General features: G+C 39.9%; 1 protein-coding gene across 1 annotated transcript in view; it reads left to right on the top strand.

Annotated features, from left to right (window-relative positions):
* Positions 1-12,393, top strand: part of PDE11A (phosphodiesterase 11A) — a 449,383-nt gene that overhangs the window by 241,027 nt on the left and 195,963 nt on the right. Inside the window, exon 6 of the mRNA XM_082630579.1 lies at positions 7,832-7,964. Coding sequence (XP_082486705.1) covers positions 7,832-7,964 — 133 coding nt within the window. The remainder of the gene's footprint in view (positions 1-7,831; positions 7,965-12,393) is intronic.

Raw genomic sequence — 12,393 nt, 5'->3', positions numbered from 1 at the left:
GGCCTACAAGGAACTGATACTTATTGAGAACTTTCTATGTGTCATGCATTCTTCAACATTATATTATTGTATCCTCAAAACAGCCCTGTAAAATGGGCTATATTTCCCCTATTTTCTATTATGGAAACTAACAGTCAGAGTTAAAATTTTATCTGTAGTTTCACAGCAAGGAAATGTTGGGCCAAGATACAAAGAAAACAAAAACAAAAACAAAACCCCAAAAATGCAGCTTTGCTCAGCTATGAAACCAAGCTGTTGTCACCACATGATGCTAAATTGTAGACACCAACCACTCACAGTAATGCCATCTGACACCCATCTGAGAGGCACAAGACACTTCCCAAAGTGACACCAACTCCTAGGGGTGATAAATCTCATCACTCTAATTGTACAGCTTGAGGAAATGAAGTATAGAAAATGTATTATTTGGTTTCCATGTCTTCATTTCTGATAACATAATGCTTGAAATGAGAGAAATACGCATGTGATGAAGTGTCCTCAGGCAAGACCTTAAAGGCAAGTCCATTAACAGGTCCAGGTCATGATAAAATTCAGGAAGGTCTGCAACTTAGAGCATCTTCCTCTCCCACCGCAGTATAAGAACTGACAGGCTGGTTCTACTTGCTAACTACATTCTCTCCCATTACCTTTTATGTCTGAAAGACTTATTTGGTAACCTTCAAAGATATACTGAAACCAGTAGGAAATTATTAATGTCCTAGACCTAGGTGTTTGAGATTCTCCTGCTGGGGTCCTAGCTTTAAGTCCCACTGATATTGACTTAGTTCCTTAATCTCCTAATTGAAAGACAACTTCAAATAATGTTGCACAGCTTGAAGCTTCAGGAAGGACCCAGGGATAGGCAGGCTTACTTGAGAAGAAGAAGTAAGGAGGGGAATATCTTTTTGTGAACCAAAGTGCAGACTGACCTCTAGTCAATGAAGCAAGATGGAAAATAGTACCAGGCACAGCATGTAGATAAAAAAAATCAGTTTTTGTTTGCAAAGCATGAAAAAGAAATATCTGTCCTAAAGAATTCTTGGAGTTCCTGACTCTTCGCCTCTCTGAATCCTACCCCCACTGGATAATATTCACACTCTCTAGGTCAATTGACAATCAATCATTCCCTGAGAATGAGAGAATAGATTTTGTCTATGTTGAAACTTCTGTTCCTTACCCAATGATCTATTTTTAGTTAATGGTCACAGTTTTTATTAATGATTGTTAGCACATCAAGGAGAGTGTGTTAGTTCAGTCTTGAAAATGTTAAAATTGAGGTGCCTGTGGGTAACAAGGAGGAAGTGTCCAGAAAGGGCTTGGATGCATATGTAGGGAACTCAGGACTCAGTGGGCTCCTGATAGCCGTGCAGAAATCATCAGTAGTATAAATGTGGTTGTGTTTGTGCATGGAGCCACACAATATACAGGTTGGCCTCTTCCATTGTGGCCTTATTCATCACTTCTACAATTTAGCCTAAGTTTTAGCTCTACTATTCGTCATATCAACACAGAAAACCTCACACTTCTAAAGCTTTACTCTTGCTGTGGTTTTGTCTGAATTGTTTTTACCTTCTTTCTCTGCCAGATGAGTTCTTACTTATCCTACAAAGATCAGCTTATACCAACTTCCTTTGCAAAGTAGTTCCCAAATACCATTCCCAGCCCAAACAGAACTGGCCTTTCTCTCTGTTCCCGTAATGTCTTGTACATCCTTCCTTAGGACGTCACAATCCATTGTCATTGTTTGTGAGCTCCCTGAAGGTGGGGCCCCTTTTGCTCCTGCCTATACCTCTTTCCGTACGTATAAACATATATATAAGGATGGTCAGGGCTGAGCTGACCAACTCCTTTCAGCAAAAAGGAAAAGACCCTTTTTGATTGCTTCATGCAAGATTCACCTGCTACTTTCCAGCATTTTGTAGGGGCCCAACCAATGGCTTATTCTTGAAAAAGTGAAGTCTTGAGAGTCTCTGGTGAAAACTAGAGTGAACTCTAGTGTTCAGACCAAAACCATCAATACAGACACAGTCTAATGATTAATATTATTTTCTTCAGATATTTTGTCTTCTAATTTAGCGACTTGATTTGAGAATTAATTCTAAAAAATAGTTTTAAGTTTATTTTCATACAATTTTCTGTGTTTGAACCTTTAGCTAAGGTAGGTTTTTCAGACAATTGAAGATGGCAAAGTTCCTGGTCCCCGGGGTATTTTATTTTGTCTGGTTTTGTTTTACTTGTATCGATTTCTCTCCTATGCTGCACTGCACCTTGTTGACCCCGAGGTTTATATCTATCTCACTGGCCCTCATTTCAGGGACAGCCACATTTCAGGAATTATGTGCTTTCTGTAATAGGGCAATTCTCTTTTATCCCTCCACAGTCAATATATTTAAGCTCCTGAAGTTCTCTTTGAAGTCAGTATGAGTCTCACACTTGGAAGCAAGATACCACTGAGGAAAAGGAATCAAACTGTAGCTCTTTACAGGAAACGCACTTAAAAACCCACATCTTCATATGCACCTGGTTCTAGTAAAATACAAGCTGAAGGATTACTTTACAATTTGCTTGTTATTTTAAACTAATCTTGATCTTAAGGAGGTCTACTTTTTAAACAGTTAAAATAACCTAACTGGTTGTTTTGCAGTTATGCACATGGCAGCTAAGATCCACTGAGCTGACATGATCTCACCTGCACTCACAGGCTGTGGAGTAATCAAATTATTGATGTGTTTCCAAACTGCAGTGACTCTCCCTAGATTGATTATGGCTCAAATTGAAAACCTTAGTGTTGAATTTATTGACCTTTGATATCTCTGGTCATAGTTTGGGGGCTCTAGAAAGTTGGTTAATTCAATTTGGGATATTAATTTAAGCTTTCAAAAACCTATTTTAAAAAAGAGCTGTTAGGAACTATTAATCCTGAGCCTCATTGGTGGGAACAGGATCCAGAATGAAGGAGGTGGTCATCCCACCTCTATGCTGCTTAGACCCCATGGCCAAGACTGTTCCGGACTGGCTTTCATACGCAAGAGGGCTATTAACAATCTCAGACACATCTAGGACTGGGAGGATGAGAATAAGGAAGCTATGCCACAAAGGGAGTAGCTGAAGGAATTGGAGATAAGTTAAAAAGAATGATCTCAGGTGGAGGATTATAGGGAACATGTTAATTATTGTCGAATATTTCAAGAGCTGTCAGTTAATTAGAGCCATGCTCTGTGGCTGCAACCCATGGGACTGGGAGCAAAAGTTGGTGATTATTGGAAAGTAGATTGAGCTGCCACAAAATGGCATGGAATATTTTTGTAGGTAATGAGTTCCCTGTCACTAAAGGCATTCAGTTTGATATTGATGTCCACTTGTCATGTGTGTTGAAGAAGAGATTGAAGCAGAGCCATTTTCAGCCCTTACAGTGTCTCTGTGAGAATTAGGAAAAAGGTACTCCCTCTAGACGGATGCAGCTCTAAACCAATGTGCACAACTAGGCTAGGTTTCAGCCCCATTCATTCCTTTGACAGGGCACCCCTGTACAGGGCTGAACCTGCATAATATACATGGTTGTGTCCTGATCTTACCATTCCAATAGCAGTCAGTATAAGGGAGTAAACCACACAGAGTAAAAGGGCCCTCATAAATCAGGAGGAGTTGACCTATAGGACCTTTATGAAAGAACTGATCCTTTAAGCTAGATGTGTCCCTTAAGAAGTAGAAATAATTTGGGCCTTTTCCTTTGTGATTAAACCCACAACACCACATTGCTGAAGTGTCCAAAGGGGTACTGTCACATGCAGAATTTACTTTAGAAGTTGTTAAAAAGTTGATACTTCAAAAAAAAAGTTTGCTATGGGCTAGATAATAAGTACTTTCATAAATTATTACCTTAATCTGCCCAATAACTAAATAGTAGTATTATACCCATTTTGCAGATGAAATGTAAGTAACTTGTCTGAGAGTACTTTGCTTGGAAGTGGCAAGAGAGTCGTGTAAGTCAGTGTGTCTGACTCTAAAACCCATAGTCTTAATCATAAAACAAAATTACCTTTTTTTTTTTAAAGAAAAGGATCAAGGTTTTGGAAGCTCTAACTCAGTGTCATGATTCTGCATTCCAGAATCATGGAAGGTTGAATGGTACAAAGGCCAGAATGTGATATAAATACTTAGACTGACAAATCAACCTTCCTGTCTCTCTAACCACCCTGTCCCCCTGGGCCTTAATTTATGTACCTAGGCAAGATTAAACTGAAGAAAATGGAGGGGTTGTTTTCAGAAAATCTGTTTGCACTGTTGCAGCTTTAGATCAGTTCAAATCTCATCTCCTCTCTGAAGCCTTAGCCTCACCTGAAGCCTTAGCCCCACCTGAAGTTGTTTCTCCCTCCCTATACTTCTTCCTCATTCAAGATTGGCACAGTTGGCTTGGCAACTAGCCAACACAGCCATGTGACAAATTTTTCATTTGAAATTTGAACTGGGTATTTGAGTCATGCATTGTTTAATGTCAGTGTGTTCATTTCTCACCTCCCTGACTAGGTGGCAAGCTCCCGAGGGCAGAGACCATAGCTTATGCTTTCTAGAAACCACCTCAGCAGTGCCTGTGCCCAGGCTGATGCTTTTGCATTGTCTACAGTTTGGAGTGATTTCAGTACATGTGCAGCCTGCACTAAGCCAGATTCTGAGCAGTTCTAGGTCTAGAAGGAGTCTTTCAGGAGCCCCTGCTCAGTAAGTGTTTCCATCATCATCTTTGGGGATTCTGTAAGTAGGGACCTAAAGCTCTGGATTGTCAAATCCAGTGTTTTGTCCTCCTTCTTCCTTGACTGCAGCCTGAGGCTGAAGTGTTTGTTACCTGCAGCCTCTCCCTGAAACCCTCTGTCATGTTGACTGACCTCCCTTCTTTTTAGTGAAAACCTACTCTTCTTGCTCCATTCCTACCCATCGACTCCTTCCCAGAGAGGCAACAGGGTAAACAGAAGTGGAGTCACACTTTAGCTGAAAATCCTATTTCCACTTGGGCAAGTCATTTAGCATCTCTGAGCCTCAGTTTTCTGATCTGTAAAATGTAGAGAATTGTACTCATAGGATTTATGTGAGAACAAAACAAACTAGTTAGGTAAGCATCCAGCTTCCCTTGGCTCACCATGGGTGATGATTAATTTGTTTTCCCTTTTTTCTTTCTCTTTTTTATCCTCTCCCTCTTTATTACTGCCTTTCTTCTTCATCCTTCCCCTACAGATTTACCTATATATTCTCTCCCTGAGTGATCTCGTCCATTTATATTCCCTGAAGATAGCCCCAACTCTGTATCAGTATTTTCAGTCCTGAAGACTTGATATGGGCTCTGGTCCTGGATTTTCAACAATGAATAACGTGTTCCAGGCTCACAGAATGTCTGTTATCTTCCCCCATCTCCCCAATCCTCTAAACAGCTCCCTTCTGCCAGTAGTGCCACAGGCATACAGCAGCAAAATGTAAGCCACTGCTGCCCGTCCACCAAGCCCTGTGGAATCGTCTGCAGTACCTCCTGAGTGGCCAGCATCGTCACCTCCCACTGCACAACTTAACTGGTCTGCCAGGACCTCTCCCCACCTTCAGCCTCTCTTAGCCAGTTCTTCTTGCTCATTCTCCCTGGATTAAGTTTCCTAACGTCACAGCTCAAGTCCTGTCACTTCCCTGCTCAGTACTCTTACGTCGCTCCCCATTGCCTATAACATAGGTCTCAGCTCCTTGGTCAAAGCCTCCACCTTTGGGCCCTGACCCCCTGTTCAGTCTTATTCACCACAGTATGCATCCCGTGTTCCAAGGCGATAATCAGTGTTCCAAGAACACACCCTGGTACTCTGCTGCTTCATGTCCTTTGTTCCTGCTCTTTCCTCCTCCATGGGTGCCTTCTTCGTCACCCTTCCAATCTCTCCTTGCTGAACTCTTGCCCATCCTGAGACCCACTTAAAGGTTTTTGACGCTTGTTGATAAAGCTGCTTCCTTCCTTAGTTCTCGGTTACCCCTCCTCAGCCTCCCCCTACCCCAGCGTGTCTTTCGCAGGTTCCCTCCCTGGCTCGTCCCCAGGGTCCTGCACAGCTCTTCTTCCCGCCACACACCAGGTCAGCATTTTCCACATTGTTTCATCACAGAAGAGACGTAGACAAAACCTGTGGTACACAGGCAGTGCAGAATGAATCGACAGCTTGATTAATCACTGCAAGAAATCATCAGCGTTGAATCACACCCTTTTATAAGCTGACAAGTGACTTCATTAAGTTGGAACCTCATATCAGGTGCACTGTTATGTTTCTTCCTGTATTTTGCTTTCATTGCAGCACAGTGTAAAATTTCACTTCTCACAGGTAGAACACAGCAAAGAGAAAATAAAACGACTTTTTTGTTGTTCCTTTGTTTGTTTGAGAAAATAAAGGCTTCATCTTCTCTTTGAAGTCCTCAGTCTTTTTCCTTCTTTGACTTAGCCATCATCTGAGAAATTCAAGAGTCTGCTTTTTATTAACACTTCCATCTTCAGCCAGAGATCCATAGGGAATACGTTTATGTACCAGTAACATTTAATATGCAATAAGGGCTGAATAACCTCACAAATATATGTTGAATTTATCAGACGCAGACCAGCAGTCATTACAGATGAGATATATTCATGATGGTAAATGATGTCTGTGCTTCCCTCTCATTCACACATCTGGTGGCCTCTCCATGTCAGTTTCTGGCATTCTCAGGATGGCACAAATTCCACACAGGCACATTATTGCATAATAACAATGACTGTGTACAGCATTTAGTGTTTTTATTACATATAATGCAGCTTAGATTAAAAAGTCAACAGAGTTATTATTCTGACTGTAGTACACTCATTAACATCTTCAGGAACCCAGGGTTCCACAGAATGTAGTTTGGAAAACATTGCCCTGTATACTTACATTCATTTACATAATTTCAGTTATTACTGGTCAAGCCACAAATCTAACATCCTCCCTGAAAATCTTCCTTGATATTGTTAATTTGAACAGTGCTCAAGTTTGCATTTCCACAGCTCGTAGCAGTGCTCAGTAGGCACCAGGGGAAGAAATGATGGAAGGGAGGGATGAAGTGAGGAATCTTACTAATTCTTATGGCATTTCTGTAAATTTGACATTTGTAGTGAAGTAGTGAAAGTGACACAAGGGAAAGTTCACAAAATCATTTAACATAAAATTCCTTGTTAAAATCAAAGATGGATTATTTTGAAGTATTATTGTTAAGGGTAGAGTTAAAACAGATTTTCCAGTAAGATTTTGTAAGTAGGAAGTGTGTTTTTGTTAAGAAACATACTCTGAAACTACAAAAATAGTTACAAAACACTAACACTGAGTCTAGATGTGCTCTTTTGCTACACTTAAACTTTTGTAAACTCTCAATTTCCGGATTTTTCTCCATCCTTAGGTTCAATTCTCCCTGGTATCAAACATCTGGTCTGCTTAGTTAGGGGGTGCAAGCTAGGAAGGTCAGTGGAATTGATTACGCCGTGGCGTTGGCATCCTGTCATCAATTTTGGTCACTACCTGGTTATCTGCTTTATGCCTGCCTGCTTTGGGGCCTAAATACAACCTAGAGTTATCCTCTGGATCATAGAGGATCTATCATTTCTACCCATGGAGTTGATTATTTTACATGATAGCAGGTAAGTAGTTTTGAAGTAGCTGCTTATAATTACCTCACTATTGTTCTGTAATTAAGGTCACTTACCCCTTCTTAATGAGGGTAGGTAATCCTGCTATGAGTGTACTTTTGCAGTGTTTGCTTGCAGGTAAACTGATGTTTTTCTCTTTTCTTACTGCCTGCCTGGGTGTTCTGATAGTTTCAAAGAAAGCATGGAGAAATCATCATACTCCGACTGGCTAATAAATAACAGCGTTGCTGAGCTGGTCGCTTCTACAGGCCTTCCAGTAAACATCAGTGACGCCTACCAGGATCCCCGCTTTGACGCCGAGGTAAGAGGAGGCCTCTGGTTGCAGTCTTAAGGTTCGGTTGTTACCCTGTTGATGGTTTGCTGGCTGAAGCAAAAAAGGGGCCTCATACAACTCGAGAGCAACCCCTGAATTTACTGGCAATTCTTCTAAATCTTTACCCTGTGATCTGAGTTTTAGCATGGCCTACTGCTGACTGATAGGAAAGCTTCCTCTCTCTACCCTGATTTGTGGCGAAATGGCTATATAGTTTGATTGCATATGTTTGAATCCATGCCAATTATATTGTTAGATTTTACATGTCTCTGAACTTTATAAAAACTGAATTATACTGTATATATTCTTCTGTGACTTGCTTTTCCATTCAATATATGTTCCTAAGTCACATGAATTTGTAATTCATTCATTTATTTTCACTGCTGCAAAGTATTCCATTGTATGAATAAGTGTCACTTTTTTTATCCACTGTAGTATCGATGGAAATTTGGATTCAGTGTTTCACTGTTACACACGTAACTGCTAAAGACATTCTTTAGTCCTCTAGTCTGATGCTCTTTTATGATTGGGGGCATTTTGTATTAAACATATAAGTAAACCCATGCATTAAGTATACTCATGCACATTTTAGATTAAAGATAGTTTATATTAAACTGTGAAATGGTTAATAATAAAAATGTGTATATAAGATATTTCCCGATAGATGCTAGTACAATTACCATATTTTATAAGATTGCTCCCAAGAAAGAGTGCGTTGGCTTCTGTTACTGTTTAATGTTAATTATGTAGGTGCATTGTGCTGATGTACAGAATATATTAATATAGATTCTGACTTGGCAGAAGTCTAACTTTTAAGGTGGTATAGAGTAGCATCCAGATAAATTTACATGAATTTATAAAATGTCTCTACGTGTGTGTGTGCACCCATGTGTGTGTGTGGTATGTATTCAATAAATTGCAAGATTAAATTACTACATTACAAAGCTAAGGTCTGAAGAGTAACAGGAGTGCTGCAGTGAGGACGGTGGTGTGTTCCGGGCAAGGCTGAGAGAGCATGAGGAGTCTGGGAATGGAGATGAGTTAATGTAGCTGGAGGGCCAGGTTGATGAGGTGGGAGAGGGAAGTAGGGGCCAGATTGCCCAAAGGCTTTGAAAGCCCTGTTGAGAAGTTTGAGTATTTATCTTGGGCAATGGGGAACCAGTAGTTGAGTTGCAAATGGGGGAGAAGCAGGAGTTATACTTTAGAAAGATCACACTGGCTTCAGAACAAAGGTTAGATCAGTAATAATAACTGAACATTTAATCAGAAATGAGAGCTGGTCTACGACTCTGGAGACAGACAAGGATTCAGTCCTAGTCTCTCAGACTCCAAAGCTCTGCCTCTGAATCCTGCCCTGTGCTGTCTCCAGTGTCTGGGGTGGGACACAGCAATGGCTGGGAGGCTGAAATCCAAGTCAGATTTATAACTTCATTCAGATCTTTGCAGATGTCTGCATGGAAAGCTTAAATTCCTGAAATTTACGGCTGCTGGAATTCTCTTTCCCCAGGCTACATCCTCTACGTATTTTCTATTCATTCTTCAGCATCAAGTGGAGATGCCTGTATCTTGGACATCCTTTCATGAACTCCCTGTCCGAGTTGGGTGTCTCTCCAGTGTGCTCTCTTAGCTGCCCCAATGCTAGCCAGCTTCTAGCTCTTGTCAGTTCTGATGCAGTATTTCTGAGCTTTGAGATACCCTCCTTGGGAAAGTACACAGTCCAGAACTTCTTTAGTTCTCCTCCTGTAAGGAAGAATACCATCACCCTTGGTTCTGTGACTAGCAGAGCAGAAATGATTTATAGGTGTCAATATTTATATGCATTAACATTATAATTGGGTTAGGACTGATGTTATGAAGTTTTGCCTTTTGCTATGTTTCTTTCCTTCTCGACTTTAGAGAGAGGATACTGAAGAAAAGACCTCTAAACACACAGTTTTATGAAGAAATGCTCTCAGTATTCTATTACTAACATAAGTAACAGCTGAACAAACTGAAAGGCTAGCTATGCAGAAAAAAATCATTAATTGCCAATCCATTGTTACAAAGTCAACATATTAGATTAGCGGTTAAGAGGTGATGGTCAATTCCTACCCCAAATTATAGCGCTAAATTTGGTATGGCTTGCTATTATTCTGCTCTGAGCTTTGGGCCATAAAGTCAAATTCTGGGGTAGCAAGAAGAGTCAACAAATTTACACCATTTTAAAAGTCGGTTCATAAGACATATGCAAAAGTGTAACAAAACATGATAAACACCCACCACCCAGTTTAAGAAAAAGAATACAATCATTACTTTTGAATCCTTGTACTGATCTTCCCTAATCCAATCTCCTTTATTTCCCGCACACTATCCTAATTTAAATTTAACATTCCTTTGCTTTTATATATAGTTTCATCACATATGTTTGAATCCCTGCCAAATATATTTTACATTTTTTACGTATTATTACATATTCTACATTTTGCATGTCTCTGAACTTTATATAAATTGAATTATACTGTATATCTTCTTCTGTGGCTTGCTTGTTCATTCAACATAAATTCCTGAGTCATGTGCATTTGTAATTCATTCATTTATTTTTAGGGCTCCTAAGTATTCCATTGTATGAATGTGTCACTTTATCCACTGCAGAGTTGATGGACATTTGGATTCAGTGTTTTGCTGTTACATGCATAACTGCCAAGGACATTCTTGTCCATGTCTCCAAGTGCACATGTGCAAGAGTTTCTGTAGTGTCTGTACCTAGGAGAGTGACATGCTGGGTCATAGGCTACAGGTATCTTCACCTTTAACAGGGAATAAAAAGTTCTTGATCAATCATTACTTTTTTTCTTATGAAAAACAGTATATGTCTCAAGAATACTTCTTGCTGATACAATATAGTGAGCCTGAATAGCCCACAGTGAGCCTGAATAGCCTGAATAGTCTGCCTGTCTACAGGCAGACTCCTACCACATCTCTTCCTGATTAGCGATATAGCCGTTTTACATCTTCCTCCACACTTACAGTCCATTCCCGTAAGACAGCCTGCCCGCTCATCTATAAAAAGGTGTTGTGGGCTCTCGAGCAAAAATGCAACAGTTAATTCTATGGGACTGAGCATAAAAATTTCATGCCCTGATCCAATAGTTAGAGGCAATGATGTCTGAAGACAGTAAACTGTGGTAGTTTAAGCAGTGACCATTTTGTGAAGTCACTTTCTTCCCTATGATAAAATAAAGCAAGTACCTAGACCATCATTATTTCTTGACCTTCCACCTAAAATGCTTCCAATCTTCCACACAACTAATACCAGATTTTAATTGCAAATCTGAAGATGCAGTATACCGTGATTTTTACATGTTCTCTTTGTGTGGTACTGAAATATAAAATTACTTTATGTTCCCCTTCTCATGCTGAGGGGGAAAAAATTGGAAAAGAATTAATCAATACAGATGGAGGTGAGAGAGAGAGAATTATACCTAAATATAGGTAGTTAATAGATTTGTCCTACAAATGCGTGTATGGTGTGTGTGTGTGTGTGTGTGTGTGTGTGTGTGTGTGTGTGTGTGTGTGTGTGTGTGTGTGTGTGTGTGTGTGTGTATGTATCACACCAGGAAAAAACAAAATTATCTGCTTAGGCTTCCTCCCTTTTCAAGAATATTTTGCCTCAGTGACTGGTGTCAACTGCTTATGTTAATTAATGAATGAAACAGACTCCAGACTGAGCCACAGAGCTCTCCCTCAAGAAGCTAAGAGGCTTGAACCTTCTCCTTACAAGCCTGATATAAGATGGTATAGATGATATGATAAAGACAATCAATTCAGATAATATCTTTCATTAACATACTAAGTATTTCCCTCAAGATAAAAAAATACAATGACAAAATGGAATTGCTTCACCCTTTCACTAAAGGTAATTCTAGAATTATCCTAGAGACAGAGGGTACCTTTTAGAATTGTGCTGTCTTCTTGCAAAGGTTTGCGTCCTCTCTTCTTGAGTCTGATATATGGGTCCATAATTTTTCCCAGTAATCATGACTAAGTAGTTGTTTATCAGTGGTAGAATATAAGGAAATCATTTGTTTTTTAAATCCAGAATTAATGGATTATCTCCAATAGGTATCTCCACTGGGAAAACTGTGTGCTTTTTTGTTCTCTACAGTCACTAAGTTCCCTGAATAATTTGAGGCTGGTTAACAAAAATGATAATTTGCAGGGAGGTTTCATGGGGAATTCTTTTCAAAGCATTTCCTATTTTTTCATATAGATTTTCTCAACATAAGTCTATATCCTGAGCACTGATATCTATCCTAAATTTCTCAATGGCTCAGTGACTAATTCTGGCAGTTTGGATTCTCTTCACTGAACATGAAGAAGGACCCCAATTCATTAGACAGCAGTGACCTGGGATAGAGCCCCCAAAGTGGATTGGCCT

This window comes from Mesoplodon mirus, assembly GCF_964341445.2.
Source record: "Mesoplodon mirus genome assembly, chromosome: 8".
Classification (NCBI taxonomy): Eukaryota; Metazoa; Chordata; class Mammalia; order Artiodactyla; family Ziphiidae; genus Mesoplodon; species Mesoplodon mirus.
Note: the sequence above shows the minus strand (reverse complement) of the source record. Positions and strands in the feature narration are given on the sequence as shown.